The sequence below is a fragment of the Chiroxiphia lanceolata genome, chromosome 3 (genome assembly GCF_009829145.1).
Source record: "Chiroxiphia lanceolata isolate bChiLan1 chromosome 3, bChiLan1.pri, whole genome shotgun sequence".
NCBI lineage: Eukaryota > Metazoa > Chordata > Aves > Passeriformes > Pipridae > Chiroxiphia > Chiroxiphia lanceolata.
In genome coordinates, this window is record NC_045639.1 from 12,788,796 (window position 1) to 12,808,410 (window position 19,615).

The 19,615-nt window shown below is 45.7% G+C and overlaps 2 protein-coding genes across 3 annotated transcripts in view; both read left to right on the top strand.

The window, feature by feature from the left end:
* The first annotated feature begins 925 nt into the window (after positions 1–925).
* On the top strand, positions 926–18,202 carry SEC23B (SEC23 homolog B, COPII coat complex component). The gene is made up of 20 exons (XM_032683149.1): positions 926–978; positions 2,956–3,191; positions 4,196–4,253; positions 4,881–4,967; positions 5,173–5,409; positions 5,779–5,864; positions 6,670–6,814; positions 7,813–7,971; positions 8,824–8,939; positions 10,153–10,276; positions 10,613–10,693; positions 11,025–11,114; positions 11,643–11,749; positions 11,924–12,077; positions 13,475–13,552; positions 13,850–14,011; positions 14,388–14,474; positions 15,939–16,094; positions 16,912–16,977; positions 17,956–18,202. Exons 2-20 carry the CDS (start codon positions 2,971–2,973, stop codon positions 18,043–18,045), a joined length of 2,304 nt encoding a protein of 767 aa, XP_032539040.1. The 5' UTR covers positions 926–978; positions 2,956–2,970; the 3' UTR covers positions 18,046–18,202.
* Positions 18,203–18,526: 324 nt separating this feature from the next.
* SMIM26 (small integral membrane protein 26) overlaps positions 18,527–19,615 on the top strand; it is a 1,957-nt gene continuing 868 nt past the window's right edge. The window contains exon 1 of one of the 2 annotated variants that reach the window (XM_032683151.1): positions 18,527–18,687. In XM_032683151.1, the coding sequence (XP_032539042.1) occupies positions 18,558–18,687 (130 nt within the window). In that variant the 5' untranslated portion in view covers positions 18,527–18,557. The remainder of the gene's footprint in view (positions 18,688–19,615) is intronic. The other variant, XM_032683152.1, reaches the window with a different exon arrangement.

Consider the following 19,615-nt stretch of genomic DNA (forward strand, 5'->3'; position numbering starts at 1 on the left):
ATTTGTGTGTGTGCATTCAGATAGGGCAAATCCCACTTGCCTGGCATTACACAAAGCCTAGTGCTGGTGTCACTAGGAACAGTCTTGCCTCCTTGGCTTTGGAAAAGGTTCTGGGAACCAGCAGAGAAGGAGGCAATGAAAGAGGGAACATATTTGCCTAGTTTCAAGGCAGAGACAAAATCCTGGGGCAAGTCAGGCTTGGTCAAACATCTGCCGCATATCCACAGGCTCCATGTTGCATTTCTGAAAATTGTGGCCATCGTGAGAGCATCTGGGCACTGCAGCAGTCTTCCCAGTGGGCTGGGGTACAGATTTCCTGACAGAGTGATGAACCAGCGTGGCCTCAAGCAACCGTGAGGGTGAAGTTTTTTCTGGGAACAGAGAGGAAAGAAAATCCAGTTGATTGTCCCTGCCTCGTTGCTGGCCTGGGTGACCTGATGGATTGGCTTCACTGAACCAGTGGGCTCGGACACAGCAGCTCCTGCCTGAGAGAGGAGCTGAGAGCTGAGGCAAAGGTGAGGCTCTCTGGGGCTTGCAGTTTATTTCTTTAAAAAGTGTCTGTGTTATTAGTGGAATGTTACTGATAACCTCTTCCCAGGAGGTTCTATGTTCCCTCCCAAGCTGCCGAGCACCCTGAGAGCAGAGCTACTTCCTTCATCCTGCGGGAACGCCGCAGCGTCTCCCACATTTAGCAGAGACACTCCGTCTGTCGTCATTCCCATCCGGCACCTGCCACCCTTAACCCAGATGGCCTCCCTGACGCCGCCGCCTCGCCATGTTTGGTACGGGCAGGTCGCTCCGCCTCCTTCCTTGCGGCAGCGTAGGGTGCCCTTAGTCAAGATGTCGGCAAAGCCTCAGTGGGGGAGGATGGGGCGTGCTGCCTCCGCCATCTTGGCTGCGGGCAGCGCGTACTGCTGAGGTGGCCTTGCCGGGCGGGCGGGGCCCGTCGGGAGGGAGCGGCGGGAGCGGAGCGGGCAGGTGGGAGCGGCGGGGCCTGCGGGGGTTCCGACGGGGACTAGGGGATCGTGTTCCCCGTGAGGGGAGGCAGGGTAGGTGGGTCACTGAGGTCCCCTGAGGAGGGGGGGAGTGGTCAGGGGCGTCTCCTGTGAGGGGGTTGGGGGGGTCGGTGGTGTCTCTCACAGGAGGGTCTGGGGGAGCAGTGGTGTCCCCTGTCTCAGTGGGGTCAGCAGTTTCCCACAGAGCAGCACGGGGGCTCAGCGGTGTTCCCTGTGACTTTGTCCCTTATAGCCATGCCAAGCGCAGCAGCCGGGTGATCCGTGGGGTTCCCTGTAGCAGCAGCAGGGAACTTTTTGGAAGCAGCAGCACTGTCTGTAGCTTTGCTGGAAGGAGCGGGAGTCAGCGTTGTGACCTAAGCAGATCCCACGGGGAGAATGGAATTCTGCCACCACTCTTCTGCTAAGGCTTTGGAAGGGTCCGTCATCTCCTGAGTAGGGGATTTGGGGCCTTCCCACTGGTGGGATGGGCCCTGAAGGTCACTGCAGCGCTGCCTTGGGCTGGTGGGGAGGCCGGCAGATGGACAGGCAGATGGGCTGTTCCCCCCTCCAGTGGAGGGGGGAACACCTCCCCTCCTGCTGTCCTGACCCCAAAGTAGGACCACAACCCATGCCAAACCCAGTATGGCAACCCCGGCTCGGCCTGGGGCAGGGTAGAGGTGCTGGGCTTCAGTTGGAGGAACGTGACATAAATTTGTCCTGTGGCCGTGCTGCATACCTGAGGTGTCAGGTGTTTGTCTTGCTGTTCTGATGTCCAGGATCTTTTACAGGGAGGCTCAGCTCTGACTTCTACCCCAACAGACCTTTTTGTGATGGGGATGTGTTGTGAACCACTTTGTTTGTCTGTCCAGAGGTGGGAGTGGAAATATAGGGCAATTCTCCGTGAGCTTGAATTACATTCTCAATAGCAAGGATAAAGAAAATGTCAGTGAGTTTGGAGTTCTGCAGGAAAACTTCTCTGAGTGGAGGTGATGCTTCTCATTTCTCATGCATGTGGCCCTTGTGAATATCCCACCTGCAGTGAGGACCAGGAATAAGATAATGCTGGAGCATCTGCAGCTGTAGGTGAATCTCTGAGTTTCCTTGTCTGGAGCAGGTTGTGGAGCTGCTGCTGTAGGCTCTGTGAGGTGCTGCTAGTGTGATGTGGTGTCTGTGCACTGGATTCGACAAGCAAGTTTTTTGTAGGCTTGTCCTTCCCTTTCTTAGGGACATCAAAGGCAATGATGGCCTGGAGGCTCTTGTTCATGTCCTACTCTGAAACATTTAGTAAGGCAGTACAGACAGTGACTCCTCTGTTGTGTTGGGGATATCTCTCCCGGAACGGGATGTTTTCTTAAGGCTGCTGGACTCTCAGTTCCTTCCTTGCTGGGAGTGGGACAATGGTGCCATGCCCAGCAGGTGTCTAAAAAATCACAGAAAATCTTTTTTGACAGTTTGTCATGTGCTCCTTTCCATTTGTAAGCAGGTCAGACTGGCAGCCAGGTGACATACGTGAGGAATGTTTTGGTCTTAGACTTGGCCTCTCTTTGTCCCCTCAGCTTTTCAGCTGAAGACTTCAGGATGTGTTACAAATCTGACGTGTTTTCTGTTACTGACCCAGGCAGGACTGCCTTGAGGTCAGCATGAGGCTGTGTGGGTATTGAGATGTTAAATGTGGATCATAAGAAAAAAGGAAAAAAAACCCCTTGCTTTCTGGCTTTGAGTTTCAGATTTCCTTGTTTCTTTGTTGGATTTGGATTGGCTGTAAATTGATGAGAGAACTGGACAGAAGAGATTAATGCAGTCACATGGTTCATTTGATAATGGGATTAATGCACTGTAATGTATTGGCTTTGTCCTGCAGTGCCCTGTGCCTACCTGTACCGATCTGCTGACCTCCTTTGCAGGCCTGTTGTCCAAATAGGTGACTGCTGCCTGAATGTGTGTTCTTATGTCCTTTCAGAGCTTCTGCAGTCCCATGGCGACCTACCTGGAGTTCATCCAGCAAAATGAGGAGCGTGATGGAGTGCGTTTCAGCTGGAACGTGTGGCCCTCCAGCAGGCTGGAGGCCACAAGGATGGTTGTCCCGCTGGCTTGTCTCCTGACCCCACTGAAGGAACGCCTTGACCTGCCGCCTGTGCAGTATGAACCGGTGCTTTGCAGCAGGCCAACTTGCAAAGCAGTGCTTAACCCACTCTGGTATGAATTTCTTGGCTGGGGATGTTAAGAGAGGCTGAATAGTACCTAATTTTTATCTGAACTTCACTACTTCCTTATTCCCCTTTTTCTCTGCCCAGTGCCTGGAGGCTCTTTGATTTAAATGTGGTGGGCTTATTAAAATCCACACATGCTTAAGGAGATATATTAACATGTCTGTTATTAGAGCTGGCAGGACCAGAGGAGGCAGGAGGAGGCTGTTAAGGCAGAGATGAAATGAGCGATCCTCCTACCACTGCAGAGAATTTTGTGATGAATGTTGAAACTCAAAATAAACAAAGATGCCAGTTTTACTGATACCATCCTCTGGACTGTGATGTTCACTTGTTTTCCTGCTTCCACATCCTGTTGCTTGTAGGTCAGTTCCAGTATGAGCATCAGGAAGTAATTTTAGAGGAATAAGCTCGGTCCCAAAATCATGTGATGATCATGCATGCTCTGAGTGTAGCATTGGGCTCAGAAAAAGCAGGAAAAGCTAGTAAGAGAAAGTAAAATGAGACCAAATCCAGGAACTGAGAATATGGCTAGGCATACCACAGCAGCAGGATGTTGTAACAGGCTGAGGAGAGTAAACTCTTTAGGGCAGGGAACAGCCTCTTTGTTCTGTGTTTGCATAGGATCTAGGTGGATGCCTCCTGGTGCTCTGAGACTGTAGAACTTTGTGCTACAGCTGTACAAACAGTAAGACAACTGAGATAAGCCTAAGTGTAGTGAAAGAAGGATTAGACCCAAGTCTTTGTCTACCAGAGCCTTTGCTCCTGAGAGCTGTCAGTGGTCCATCATGCTGACAAGCCTGGCAGGGCTGAATAAGCTAAGGAACTTTCTGGCAATAGAACGAGAGTCTGAATCCTTAGAACATTTGTTATTCAAGCTGGAGTGTCTGATACTGTTTCTTCCTCAGTGCTGTGAACCAGCATAGATAATTGTGAAGCTGTGCTGTAAAATTGTTTCTGAGGTCATACTAATGCCTCATCTTTCCCTTGCAGCCAAGTTGACTATCGGGCCAAGCTTTGGGCTTGTAACTTTTGTTTTCAGAGAAATCAGGTAAGTTGGAAAAAGCATCAGCCCTTTCAACTCTTCAGTGAACATTTTATTGATAGCCTTCTCTGGCAAAGGGCATTAAGCTTAAATTGCCCTTCTTTAAATTCTATGCCTTGGCCTTTTTCTCTGCTGAACCCAGGCCAGAGCACAGTCTGCTTTACCTGACATCTTGGCTATTTTCAGTCCAGTTTTGCCAGTGATTTTGCTGGCTTGCAGGACATAGAAAGGAGATAAAAATGCTGTTTTGTCCCATGTGTTTCCTGTGTGTTTTTTGCACTTGATATTTACTGTTCTTGCAAAGTATGAAATTCATTAGATTTGAGTAGACTTTTGGCATCAGAAACTATCGCATGGCTACAAGACTTTCAACTAATGCATAGTTGCTGCTGTAGTCTTGTACTGTATTTACCCTGGATCGAGCAGCTGTCCATCCTGCTGGCCACTTGTTGTCTGTGCTTAGGAAGGCAGCAGTGTGGGTCTCTTGTCATGAATTAATTAGCTTGGTGCAGTGGCAGTAAATAAAGAGTTCAGTAACCACATCATGAGCAGGGCAGGCTCTGTACTGAAGAGGAGCGCCCTACATTTCTGTCCTGCAACTTCCTTGTCCTAATTTTTTGTTCTCTTTTTCAGTTCCCCCCAGCATATGCAGGCATATCTGAAGTCAATCAACCAGCAGAGCTTATGCCTCAGTTTTCAACAATTGAATATATAGTGCAGGTAAATGAATCACAGGCAAGTTTGAAGCCCCCAGAATTGTCTTGTCTGTGACAGATTATATATATGTTAATTTGCTTTAGATAATGCAAATGAATAACGTCTGCAAGGTGCTTATGACAGGACTAATTTTATGCCTTGGCTGAAGGCATTATAAAGTATCACCTGGTGTATCCATGCCCCTAAAATTCATCTCTTTCCACACTAGCGAGGTCCGCAGACGCCACTGATCTTTCTGTATGTTGTTGACACGTGCTTGGAAGAGGAGGATTTGCAGGCACTGAAGGAGTCCCTCCAGATGTCCCTGAGCCTGCTGCCTGCCAGTGCTCTGGTGGGGCTGATCACTTTTGGCAGGATGGTCCAGGTTCATGAGCTGAGCTGTGAAGGGATTTCCAAGAGCTACGTGTTTCGGGGCACAAAGGACCTGACAGCTAAGCAAATACAGGTATGCTCTGCTATCTTGTAGGCCACTGGCTTGTTCCTGTTAGCTTTGTTGACACCACTGCTAGTCTTTTAAGCACAGGGCTGTTGGGTAGGAAGGAGGGCTCAATGCTCTTAACTGTTAGCCTGCTGCCCTCCCAGTTTTTACCTTTGTAAATCCCCTGGAAGCTTGTCCAAGACTGAATGGTGTATCTCACGTAATGGAGCCATTGATCCATTCCTAATGAGAGTGCAAAGATGAATAATTTCACAGATTTAAATATATTTATTGCTACAGTATTGCAGGCCTCAGGGTATCTTAAATAGTAATATAAGTAATATGTTTAGTGTTTGGATAGTACATCTCCTCTGCCTCCTCTTTACTATTCTCTAGGATATGCTTGGGCTTTCAAGGCCAGCTGTCTCTATGCAACAGGGAAGACCTCTTCAAACTCCAGAGCAACCTCCTATTTCCAGCAGGTAAGCCTCACCAGCACAGCAGATGAGCAGGGCAGATGTTTTGTGCCCCTTAGGGGCATGCTTCTAAACCTGGTTTTCCTAAGAGAAGTTTTTGTAAGAAAGAAGATTTAAATGGCATTGTCTTGTCACAGTTATTTCTCTACATGAAGTGGTATGTATGTATGGGATTACTAGAGCTGCTGGATGGGATTACTAGAGCTGCAGGCAGTGTATTAGACTTCTACAGTATCTTAGTTTTGCAGTTGCAAGAGCAGGATTGCCTTTCAGGCTAGATTTCTACTTGTAAAACATAGAGTGGCTGTCTTTGGAAAGCACATTGCGCAGGGGTTGCCTGGAGCAAGGACCTGTCTTTGATTGACCAGCAAATGGGGGCCCTGGACTATGCATAACAATCCTATACATCATCTCCTACCTCGTGATCCAGCAAATCCAAAACATGATCATCAGTGACCCCTGAACAGTAAAGCTGTATTTGCCTCTGTTGAATACAGTTTTCTCTTTTGCAGCTCCTCTTTTTCAGTGGCAGCTCTCGTGTTTCAGCAAACTAAATCACCACTGAATTTTTTTCCTATTCTTTGTGTGACTTTGCCTTCATGTCAATGTCTGATGCCTTGTTTTGATCAAATTTTTTATTTTGCACAGGCTTATTATCTTGGAAAGTTTGGATGTAAGAAGGCAACATGCCACATGTCTTTTTGCTTCTAATTGCTGTTTCAATGCAATTTATGTGTGCGAGGAACAAAGGGATGCTTTTTTCCTTCTCTGAACTTAGAAGTAGGACAACATTTCATTTGAATTTTTGCAGGTTTCTACAGCCAGTACATAAGATTGACATGAATTTAACAGATCTGCTTGGGGAACTGCAAAGGGACCCATGGCCAGTGACCCAGGGAAAGAGACCTTTACGTTCCACTGGAGTAGCTCTTTCCATCGCAGTTGGCTTATTGGAGGTACTTGTAATGCTGCTGTTTGAGATGAGCAGGTCAAAGTAAGCACATGGCAGAGTTTGCTGAGATGTGTGCAGGTGTCAGTCCATCTGGGTTACACTGGGCTGCAGAGGTGCAATTTGTCTCTACTGACATTTGATGTGTATAAGCACCAGCTGATGTAGAGTGGGCTGGAGGTTTCATCCAAATGGTAAAATTCACAGGTGTTTAAAGATCTCTGATTCTCATGTGTATTGCCACACAGCAGGTGATGCTATGCACTGGATTTATCTGAGGGTCATCTAAGACAGAAGTGGAGAAAACAGAAACTGCCTGCTTCCTGTTTTGGAAACAGGAAGCTTAACATAGTTGGGGTTTAAACTTCGTCAGAGTGCTGTGATTGTCATCTGCTACTTATCGAGGTGGCCTCTAGCAGGGACAGGTGCCTATGACATTGCAGAAACACATGCAGACACTTGTCTCAAGAAAGCATTGTTGCCATTTGTCTTGGGTTAAACACAATGTATGCCAGGGAGGCAGGACCTCCGATGGAACAGAGACCCCTCCCTCCCAAACTTATTGTAAATTTGAAAATACAAGACTTTTTGAGCAACGTGTATATATATTTATATATATATAAAAATAACAGTTTTTATTAATAACGGAGAGCAATACAGACCAAAACAGGCAAAACAGCAAAACACAGTAACCACAGGGGTACAGAGAGAAAATGGTCTGCCTCTCCAAACCTCCCCTCAAGAGACTGGAGACTGCCTGGCTGCGTGGTCTCCCCCCTCCCCCTGGCAAACCAAAGGAATGCGGGGAAGGATGGCAGAGAGCTCTTCCCACTGCTGCCTGGCCAGACTGTGGTGCCATTGTTGGTGAGCAGCCTTGCATGGTGGCATGGCAAAAATTCAGAAAGTGGCTTTAAATCCCATAACACCATTTAATTTAATAAGTTTCCTTTTTTCTTCCCTCTCTCCCTCCCTTCCTTCTGATATAAGTCTTTATTTTTATTTTAGGGCACGTTTCCAAACACAGGGGCCAGAATAATGCTGTTTACAGGCGGGCCACCGACACAAGGACCAGGCATGGTGGTGGGGGATGAACTGAAAACACCCATCCGTTCTTGGCATGACATAGAGAAGGATAATGCAAGGTTCATGAAGAAGGCCACCAAAGTAGGTGTTAGTGCCTGCCGGGTGTGTTTAAAAGCTAAAACTGAATATTGTGTTGGACCACTACATGGGGGAGAAAGGACAGTACACAAAGCTATATGCATTGCTATGTTGACAGCTGCCCAATGTCCTTCCTCAGTAAATATATTCCATTCTATCAATGTAGGAACAATATGTCCAGATATTTGCATGGTTGTCCTTGAAACGCCCAGTCTTCTGTGTGTGATAAATTGTGAGAATGGTCAAGGGAAGGGTAAAAGACTTTCTCCTAGTTATTTCTCCAGCATGGTCTTGTATCTTCTCAGAGAAAAAAGTATTTCAGTGTTATTTCTTAGCTGATGTTGGGTGGAGAGTTTGTTCATCAACATCATTGTAACTCCTTCTGGGAAGGAAAAAGCCTTTCTTCCAAGAATTGATCATTTCCAGAAAGCTTCCTTTGTTCTTCTTGATGTGTAAAACAATTGTTAAAATAGTAAAAATGTCAGACATGAAATGTCCTTGTCAGCTTAGAGAAAGCAGTATGGCACCTATTCTCTTAACTATCACCTAGAAATCTTTGGGTTTCCACTAAGTCATCACAGGCAAAGATCCCATGCGATTCATGCACTCTCTGTATTTGAGACATGCAACTCAATCTCATCCAAGTGCATCCCTCGCCCTAGATGGGAGAAGCGTGCTGCAGCAGGGCAGCAAGGGCAAACAGCTGTTTAGTTACCACAGCACTGGTAATTGCCCCATTTGTACCTTGTGTTTCACGTGTGTGCCTCAGCTGGAGAGCAGCAGAAACACTGCCCATTGCAGCACCCTGAGCACTGTGTATGTGTTCATCCTGAGCACTGTGTATGTGTTCCCCAGCACTACGAGACTCTGGCTAATCGCACTGCAGCCAACGGGCATTGCATCGACATCTACGCCTGTGCCCTGGACCAGACTGGGCTGCTGGAGATGAAGTGCTGTGCAAACCTCACCGGGTATGTTCATATGTTCAGAGCAGGACAGCACAAAGTTGACACCTGCGTTTTTGTTTTTGTTTTTGTTTTTTTTTTTTTGGAGGGGAAGAATGGTTCAAAAAGCAGTTAATATTGCTGCCAGGGCAAAAGAGTGAGATTGTTATTCTGTTCTACACTGTGTTTGAATTTACCAGGAATTAAACGGCCAAACCTTACCTGATTCCAGTCCACATTTCTGGAGTGTCAAAGCAGCATGTGAGTCAGCACTGCTGTTATAAAACTCTATGTCCTGCTTTGAGAAAAGTATTCTAAAGCATGGTGCAATGTGTCATTTGCAAATGCCTTATGTCTCCTTTGGAGCCAGCAAGTATCCCTTCCAGAATTTATGGGAGAGAGATGTCATGCTTTGTGGTTGTGCATGACTGAAGTGCCATCACACAACTGTTAGGCTTGGTGGGTAGAAGCTTTTCTTGTATGGGCCTGATTTTCTCTTCTTAACAACTCACTTGTGCTTCCTCCAGGGATTCTTGCCTTCCCTGGGTCCAGTTTTAAGTGATATCTCTAAGGAATAAATGTCTGTGTTCCGTGTTGCTGAAGATGGTCTCTGTGGGGAGGCTGTGTGCCAAACCAGGCCTTTTGGAGACTTGGCATGTCTTACTGGCTGTTTAAAATACTCTGTGTCTAGGGAGCCAAAGGATGGTTAGAGGAAATGCAAAGGTGTTTGTAAATAATCACTCAGTGCTCAGTAAGCAGCAGAGACATTGTTAGACCCTTTGGTTGCATTACAAAGCTGTGTCTGATCAGGGCTGGGTTTGCCATGGCACTGAGGGGAGGCCCAGCACAGACCCACACAACCATCCAAGTGCTGCAGCAGTGCAGTCATCCCTCGTGTAGTGTGGGGGTTTCCAGCCCTGCTTAGGGAAAGCAGGCTGAACAGAGTCTTCTTGAGCTGAGATATCTCTGACACGTGGAACATGAACGTTTTGAAGGCAGCTAAAGGGATGGTAAGAAATACAGCTGAGAAAGCAAGCTGGCAAAGGTGGAGCACTAACCTGTCTGGCTTTGTAGGAGTCCATGAATCTGCATTCCCTGATGTGAGTTCTGCCTATGCAAAGGCATGCTCTAAAACAGTTACTGAATGTGTTTGCATGTGTTAGACTTGCAGGGATGTATCCTTTGTACTTCTAGTTCTTGGTTGCTTCAGTTCCCTTGTGCGTTGTTCTTTCTTTCCCAGAGGACACATGGTGATGGGAGACTCCTTCAACACTTCTCTCTTCAAACAGACCTTCCAGCGGGTATTTAACAAAGGGTACAACGGGGAGTTTCGGATGGCTTTTGGTGCAAATTTGGATGTGAAGGTGAGAGATCAGTTTGACTGGATGACATAACAGGGGTATAATGCAAGTGCTGTTCACTCAAAAGTCAGCTGAAGTCTCTGGGGCGTATAAAAGTGTACATGTTTGAGGTCAGATGTCATCTTGACTTCTTTGGGAGAAGCACCACACTGGTGGAAGGAATTTTTATTTGGAAGCTTAGTAAGTTTGTGGCGGGTTTTTTTGTTGTTGCTGTTGTTTTGTGGATTTGTTTTTTTATCATCTCACCAAAGCTGAGCAACTGGTTTAGACTGTGTACTCTATTTGATTGACTTGATTAAAAAAGTCCACGACTTTTTTTTTTTTTTTACCTTGTTCTAGACCTCTAGGGAGCTGAAAATAGCAGGAGCTATTGGACCATGCATATCACTGAATGCTAAAGGCCCGTGTGTCTCTGAGAATGTAAGTTTCTGACATGGAAAAATCTTTAATAACAAAGTAAATAAGCAGTGCAAAGTTTCTGTCTAGCCCTACAGCTCAGCTAGAATATCAGAGTTTTCAAGGAGAAGAACAACTTGAAAACATCCCTACAAAGTGACAGTCTTTCCTAGACTAAATTCTTGCCCCATAAGGCTTTCTTTAACTGTATGGCCTTCAGTAACTTCATTCACACTCAAAAGATAATTAATCTAGATGGCCTGCCATTACTTCTGTCTCAGATCAGAATTTGACATTAGCTTGCCTTTCTTGCTGCTAGAGGCAAAATTGCTGCTTTCTTTTTGATTCTATGCAGGAGCTTGGAATTGGAGGAACATCTCAATGGAAAATCTGTAGTCTGGATCCCAGTACAACTCTGGCCATTTACTTTGAAGTGGTAAATCAGGTCAGTCTTGGCTTCTCTTTTTTTTTGATCATCTTTTTTACACATCAAAGTGCTTGGTACAGGACTAGAAAGTGCAGTGACATCCCCTGAGTTGCAGGTGGATGGTTGCAAAGCAATCAAGTGTTTTGTAATAAAGAAATAGTCTCAGAAATTGTTTTCTTAGGTATAAATTGTCTGTTATTTTTGTTCTGTACAAAACCTGCATTCTTTCCTTGTTTTTTTTCTAGCGTGTTTATTTAACAAAGAAGAAATTGTCTTTTTGCCAGTAGGTGCAGTGGAGAATGAATAATGTTAAAATATGTTAAAATTTTTGGAGAATCAGTCCTTCAAGTTGTAATAACTTGATGGCTCAGAAGCAACTGTTGGCTGAGGAAGTTTCTGAGCATGTGGCAGCTCGGAAGATTACCCCAAAGGAATTTTATTCCGTGTGCGTTCTCTTTGTTTTCTGTTTCGTGTGGGCTTGTTACAGTTGGAAAGAGTTATGGAAAAGCCATGACGTTTTGAAAGCTGCCCTTGTTTCATTTGCAGCACAACGCACCGATCCCCCAGGGAAGCAGAGGGGCAGTGCAGTTTGTCACTCAGTATCAACACTCCAGTACGGAAAAGCGCATTCGTGTCACCACCATAGCCAGAAAGTGAGTATCCTGTGCCAGTTCTCCAGCAGAGTGGCAGAAACTTAAGCTGCAGACTGCTGGAGTTTTTCTAGCTTTTTGTTGCATGCAGTGGCCACAGAGTAGTTGGCACAAAATCTGGTTTGGGTTTTGCTGAAGGTGGATGCATGGAGCACTAACCCTTTACTAACCCTGTAGCTGGGCAGATGCACAGACTCAGCTCCAGCACATAGAAGCTGCGTTTGACCAGGAAGCAGCTGCCGTGCTGATGGCACGACTGGGAGTGTACAGAGCTGAATCTGAGGAGGGACCTGATGTTCTGCGGTGGCTGGACAGACAGCTGATCAGGCTGGTAAGAAAATCAGACTGCGGTTGGGTGCATTCTTGATTTAGTAAAAATCCTCTCTAAGAAGTGATAACAGCAGACTTTTTTCAGATTGACTCGCTTCATTTGTACTCTGATCTTGGTCACATACTTGTAATATGTGATAGCTCAGAATTCAGTTGCGATCAGCAAATTTTTGATGGGGTAGTTAAACATCCCATCATGCTGAAAGAGTTAAACCTGAGATTGAATGAGTGATAATGAAACACAATAATGCAGGTGGGAAGGTCTCTGATTTGACCCTCCTGCTTAAAGTAGGGCCAGCTTTGAAGTTAGAGCAGGTTGCTCCAGGTCTTATTCACCTGAGTTTTGAAGATCTCCAAAGATGGGGTTTCTCTTGCTTCTCTTAACAGCCTGTTCCAATGTCTGATCACAGTCACTAGGATCCTTTTTTTTTCTCCCCTGCCTCTGTTTCCCAGTCAGAATTTCCATTTGCCCAGTTACCAGTCAGGTAGCTGTAGACAGCGATTGGACTCCTTGATCCCACTCTTCACTAGGCTGAACAAATCCAGCTTCCTCAGCCTCACTTTCTGCCGGAGATGCTCCAACACCTGACTAGCTTGGTGGCTTCTGCTAAACCCACTCCAGTATATCTATGTCTGTCTTACACTGGAGAGCCCAAAACTAGACACAGCACTCAGATGTGGGCTAAGTTCAGAGCAGTAATCTGAATTAATGCTTCGACCTCTTGCTGTCTCTTGCTTTGAATTTTACAAGCCCAAATTGTCTAAATCAGTGTTGGCCTTGTCCAAACACCCATGTGGAGTCGGTACTAACACAGTATGGCACATCAGACACTGAAAAACAGAGATTTGAGCACAAACACAAACGGGCACACTGCATGCTGAAAAGACTGTGGAGTCATTTATAGTTAAATTGCTAAAACCATTGATGCTTCTTATTTTCAGTGAAGCAGTTGGTGAAATGCCAGTCTGCTGCTGTTCTAGCAGGAAGTAGTTGCCACAGAAGTGTTTCATAGTGTACAGAGCAGTTTAAGTATAATGTAGTAGCCCTGACTTAATGGGTAGTGCTTTAGAAGCACTATATGAAGAAGCACTATGGAGATCTTCAAAGCACTATTTCTTTCATTCTTGGATAATTTCAAATCTAGGGGGTTTATATATATATATATATAAATAGATTGAATCATCATTCTCATTCCAGTAAGACAGAGTAACCACTGACTTAAAGAATGTGAATGTTGTACTTACTTGTTCTTATCAGGTTCATGCCTCGGTTGTTTAAAAACAACCAAGAGAACACCCTTCTGGAAAAAAAAAGGTGTTAATTCTAAAAAAAAAAAAAAAAAGGGAAAAATAGAAAAAAGAGATAGATAACCAGAGTATCCATTTTGCTTCCAACAGTGTCAGAAATTTGGACAATACAACAAAGATGATCCCAACTCCTTCAGATTGTCAGAATCATTTTCTTTGTATCCTCAGGTAAGGATGTCGCTTCCCACAGCCCTGGGAAGAGTGTGCAAGAGTGAGTGTGAGTGATACTAAAACATCTTGTACTCTTTATCAGATTCAAGAGGGAAGGAACAGGTGCTTTTTTAATTCAGTGGTCTGGTCCTGTAGTTCAGTGCTGCAACTGACTGACAGGAGAAGAATTCTGAGTAGTTAATAAGGGGTAGACTTTTTTCCAAAGAATTTGCTGTTCAGAAAGATTGGATTTGGGTCCAGAAGTTTTGGCAACTTTGGCTGACATTTCTCTTCTCACTCATGTTTCTGGTGCAGTTCATGTTCCATCTACGACGCTCCCCATTCCTGCAGGTCTTCAATAACAGTCCCGATGAATCTTCATATTACCGTCACCACTTTGCTAGGCAAGATCTGACTCAGTCTCTCATTATGATCCAGCCCATCCTTTATGCTTATTCTTTCCATGGGCCTCCTGAGGTGAGTCTGTGTTTTACAGGAAGAGGTGAATCAACCCAAAATAACGAGTATTCAGTCAGAGTAACACTATTTCAGCAAAAAGGCCCCTATATTTCTTTTTTCGTTGTTAAAGCCGAGATGCTTTTGTTCAAGATCATATCAAATTACACTGGGATGGCCATGGATGCTCTCTGGCATCCTGCACTTCATACAGGTGCTGATAACCTGCTGCTGCATTCTGTGGTGCTGCAGGAGGCTGGCCACACTCTGCTGGGCATTCACATGGACTGAGCAGTGCCTGTATGGGCAGGGTTCAACAAGCTGTTTGGCCAACCGTGAAGGTTAATATACTTCTGAGGGCTTAGGGGTGCCTGACTTTGTTCTTTATTTTCTCCAGCCAGTGCTTTTGGATAGCAGCAGTATTCTTCCTGACAGAATCCTCCTGATGGATACTTTCTTCCAGATAGTTATCTACCTTGGTGAGGTACAGTGAACTACGTTCTCTTTCTCTGTTTGCACTCCCTCCCTCCTGCCATGCATGTGGACAGCATTGCTGCTAGTATAAAATAAGCTTTTTGCAAAGCCCACATGAGCTTAATGACATGGTATACATGCTGCCTGTTTGAATTGAATTTCTCCACTGTCAGAGTTAAAATAATACTGGAATTGCTAAGGATGTGTTCTGCACTGAGTAGCAGCTGTTATGTTAGCTTGGTAATGAAGGTGGTCCCTTACCATGCCTGGAAGAGGCTAGAGAAACTTGAAACTAAGCAGGACAGAGAGTTACAGTTTGATTTTCAGATGCGTGACAGACTTGATTGCAGGGTTTTGACACTTAAATAGTGCTTCTCTTAAAGAAATCAATTAGGCAGTTTTACAGTTTTTGCTTTTAAATACTGGATGTTTTTGGAAGCTGCTCCTATATTTCTTCCATCATGACTGAGGTAAATGCTTATATACTGGCTCTTCCTGAATGTACAGACTTACTCCTTGGCTTTGATCTACTTTGGTCTGCCTGTGTACTATGCAGACCTGTAGGTCTGTGTTTCAGTCCTGTCAGGTTTTGGAAGGGAGCAGTGCACTACTGTAGTTGAAGAACAGAAATGTGTCACATCCTAGAGTAGTTATAGGGTAAGGGATGAAGAGAAAGGCTGCTTTCCACTTCTTTCTCTGGAAAACTCCCTGTTCTTTGATGCCTTTTTTCCCCCCTCATATCCTTCCTATCCATATTCCCTCATATGATTCCTATTAGTGAAAACTTTTTGGGAGGTATTTTAACCCTTCCCTTTGTCTTTGAATTAAGCTACTTTGCTGTTATTTGATGACTGTTATTAGAACGCTTGAAGTTTGGCGTGATAGTTTTTGGCAGCCCCACTGTTAGCTCCTGATTTCACTCCATGTAGGATTTGTTCCCTTTGAGAAGTGAGAAGGGATACCCAATTGACACGAACAGGAGTTGAAGACTTGAGTCAACAATGACAATAAATCTGGAGTGACCTTAAACAGTTTCTACCTACTGTTGCAGAGCAAGACACTCAGCAACTGGGTAAAATTTAGACAGAGGAAGAGCTAAGTGTGTGACCTGTATATGTGTAGAACAATTGCTACATACATATAGTACATACAATAGGTACCTTGAAAATACTGTAAGGTCAAGTCAGATTCTTCATGTTTCTATGTTGGCACAGGCTGAAACATAAAGGCTTGAAGATCACTTTCAACTAATTGCTTTTGCACTGCACAAATTGTTACCAGCTTTTGTGTTGAGTGCCTGTGCTTCAATTCAGGGACAGAAAGTAATGTTTTTGCCAGAGCAGTGAAAGGGTGCATTTACCCTGTAAGCAGAAGTATATGTAACATTTTGCTGCTTTAAGATGTGCAGGTTAAAAAGGAGAGGCTTGCAGACATCTCTGCTCTTGTTTTCATTTCATCCCTGTATCGTCAATAGACTATTGCACAGTGGCAGAAAGCTGGATACCAAGACATGCCTGAATATGAAAACTTCAAGCACCTACTGCAAGCCCCGCTGGATGATGGCCAGGAAATCCTGCAGACCAGATTCCCAATGCCACGTTACATCCACACTGAACATGGGGGCAGTCAGGTAGGAAAGTTTATGGAGGAACTCCTGTTGTTGCCTAGAGCAAACGGCTGTCTTTCTGCTTTTCTGGAAGGATGGTTCTGTAAGTTAAATGTAGTGGTAATTTAGCTCTTTGAAGTACAGAGCTTGCATATTTTCTCATGAGCTTTTACTACAACTCTGTCTTTTAATAAGTAAGTCACTTGCTGGATATACTTTTGAAATCCAAGGATGGGAAAAAAATGGAAAAGCTGACTTAAATACATTTTTATTCCCAAAGAGGTGGGAAAGAAATGATTTGGTTATGTGTCTATAGTTAGCCTGCAGTAATGCTGAATGATTGACCACCTGCTCCTTTATTCTCTAACACTGAATGAGGATATAAAGTAGTTCCTATTGTTGTTCTTGGAATTGCAGTTGTGCTGTGCTTCCCTGTGCCTGGCTTGTTTGTAGCAGTGAAGAGGCAGGAACTGATGGTCCAAAACAAAGATTTGGTATTGATTTTTGATGTGACTCTGTTACACTGGTCCTCCACTGACCCCTTTTCTGAAGAGCAGATGGGGCATGCAAGGGACAGAGCTGGTGACATGCCCATGTTGCATGGAACCAGAGCTGCCCTGCCAGGTGAGCATGACTTGTAGCAGAGCACTCAACGCCCCTTGGACACAGGTTGTCTGTGGAGCAGGGCTGTTTCTGGACTTGAAACCTTGTTTAAGTTACATTAGTACCTTGCTTGCAAAAGCAGAGGAACATCTCTAGTCATGGATCTGAGGTGGTATGAAGCTTGAGGGAGCTCACAGGTCTGTCATTTTACAAAACTACTTCTCTTTTGTCCTGATAGGCCCGGTTCCTCTTGTCTAAAGTGAACCCATCTCAGACCCACAATAACCTCTATGCATGGGGACAGGTAAGCAATGAAAGAGCTGCTCATGTTTGGGAATGCTGTAAAATGTACATGTACATATTTGTCTGTGCAGCAGGCATTTGTTTTCACCACGTGGCCACAAACAGTGAGCAGGTTACGTTTGTCCTCAGTTTCTTACCATGGTTGTTGATAAGATAAACAGTACTGGTGGGGACCACTAGATGATGAGAATAACAGTTTTCAAGCCTGGATGACTAATTCATGTTCCTATTCTTGTACTGAATCCCCACAAATTTTCTACAAAACCCAGTTGATTTTGAGGTTTTTCCTCAAGGCATCCAAGGAATGCCTGTCCAAACAGAGGTGATGCATCAACAGTTCAGGACCTGAGTAGCTTGATGGCAGGAAAGGAGTGGTTTCCACAAGGAGTAGTTTTTCCTTTTGATTTTTCCCTTCCTATATCCCAGCTGCATGGGGGCACAGGCAAACCAGGAGAATTTTCTGTGTTGGCTGCTTTTGAAGGAAGCAGCTGATTTTATGTAGTCTGTGTTCTTAGAGATTTCAGGTGACCTGATGTAGAAATTTATCTTGACCCTTGCCTACAAATATGATTTAAATAGGTCACAATGTATTTAGTATTTTGGTAAAAGTAACTAGCATATGGATACATATAGATCTAAGAATTCTATCTGAGAATACTAGACTTTCATATCCCTTTTGTTTATCTTGTTTGTGTAGCCCTTTGGGCAGCAAAATTCCTAATGCTTTAGGAAGAAAAGACTTTTCTGCAGTAATTCAGATTATACTGGAGGATAGTGTTAGTGCTGTTGCCAAAAAGCAGCACCTTTTCATTAGAGATGCTGAGGATCTCTAATGATCCTGCCTTTTGCAGGAGAAAAAGGTGGTTAATTTAGCAGGCAGTCAGTTCAGAGCGCTAACATTTTATTTGCTTTCAATTAGTCCTCTGCATTAACAACAGTACTTTAGGCTCATTATTTCTTTTTTTTTTTTTTTTTTCAGGAATCAGGAGCTCCAATCTTGACAGATGATGTGAGTCTCCAGGTATTCATGGACCACTTAAAAAAGCTGGCAGTTTCGAGTGCATCGTGACTGATCAAACTGAGGAGCAAGAACAGACATGGATCATGTTGATGACAGAAATGGAGCAGTTTAGTTACATTTCCTTTTCTCTCTTTTTAACTAGGGGTTTTAAGTATTACATGAAATAAACATTCCAGGGGAGTTTTTACTGCTCCTTTCTAACTTATTTGTATTCCCTTTTGTCTATATTCTGCTTGCTCTACATTTTTCACACACTGTAATTAGAGCTGAAGGATGTTTTAGTCAACAAATTTTGACAGTCTTTGGCTTAATTTTAATGTCGCGTGTTCTTAAAGAGTGGCTTTTGGCAACCAGCGGACTGTATTAATGAAAAATAAAATCAGGTAAGAGAACCACTCCTTAGTGCTGTCCCCGACTTCAGGTGTACGTGGAATGGGCGTTTCCTGCCTCCTCCTCCTTTCCCCGCCGCTCCCGCGGCCATCTTGCCGCTGCCCCCGCCCTGCGCGCCGCCCCATTGGCGGCGGGGCGCGGCCAATGAGCGCCGGCGTTACTGGGGCGCGATGCGCGCGGCCGTGTGGAACGCGCGGGCAGCGCTGCTGTACTCGCTGGGCGGATGGACGGCGCTGGGCGGGATGATGTACTACAGCCGCTACGGCAGCGGCGGCGGCGCCGAGAGCGGCGGCGGCCCCGGTACGGGCTGGCGCGGCCCCGGGACCGGGGACGGTGCCTCGGGTCACCCCGGGAAGGCGTGACGCGGCTGGGCCTTGGGATGGGGTTTGGCGGGGGGGGGCCTCGGTCGGGGGCGGAGCTCCGGTGGGGCGGGGCGTGTCCGGGAGCGGTGCTTGCGTGAGGGAGCTCGGCCGCCCACGGGGCTTTTCCGGGGGCGAGTCCTGGGGGAAAGCGGTGGCATCGGCCCCGGGACCGCGCCTGCCGCGTATTTCGGCCGGGGAAAGCAGGGCCGGGTGCTGCCCCCACCGGGCTGCCCCGACAGTACGTCCTCCCGCCCGCCCGCCCCTCCGGGCACTTGGGTCTGGAAGTGGCAGCAGCAGTCTTTTTTTCAGATTGACTTGCTTCATTTGTACTCTGGTCATGGTCACATAGCTGTAGTACGTGATAGCTCAGAATGCAGTTGTGATCAGCAACTGTAAGGTCGCCGGAGAGCAGCCTTTGCTTGGGCCGGGTGAGTGAACGGGGTGTCCGCCCGGCCCCCCTGGCAGCCCGAATGGGTTAACCCTGAAGGAAAATAAATCCCCTGTTGAAGGGAGAAGCTTGTGCTTTACCGCAGGTCACAGGAACAGGGACTAGTCTTCCCAAACTGTTGCTTTTATTTTACATCGCGGGAGTGGTTGAAAGCTGTGCTGGGGGCAGATTAGGCTGGACATTAGGAAGCGGGTCTACCGGGAGAGTGGTCAGACAGTGGAACAAGCTTCCCGGAGAGGTGGTCAACACCCCCAGTCTGTCGGTGTTTAAGAGGTCTTTGGACAATGCTTTAACCTTTGGTCAGCTCTGCACTGAGCTGCTTGAGCTAGCTGTAATGTGAGTAACTTGGAAGCCAGTTGTTATTGCTGCTATTGTAGTACTGTTTCTTGTCCAGTGCCAGTGCAGGTATTTAACCTAC

Bases quoted from the DNA above. Each gene is read 5' to 3' on its own strand.
- SEC23B (XM_032683149.1), top strand. From the start codon at position 2,971: ATGGCGACCTACCTGGAGTTCATCCAGCAAAATGAGGAGCGTGATGGA. The intron at 6,815-7,812 runs GTACTTGTAATG...TTTTTATTTTAG, and splicing joins TCGCAGTTGGCTTATTGGAG to GGCACGTTTCCAAACACAGG. The intron at 10,277-10,612 runs GTGAGAGATCAG...ACCTTGTTCTAG, and splicing joins GTGCAAATTTGGATGTGAAG to ACCTCTAGGGAGCTGAAAAT.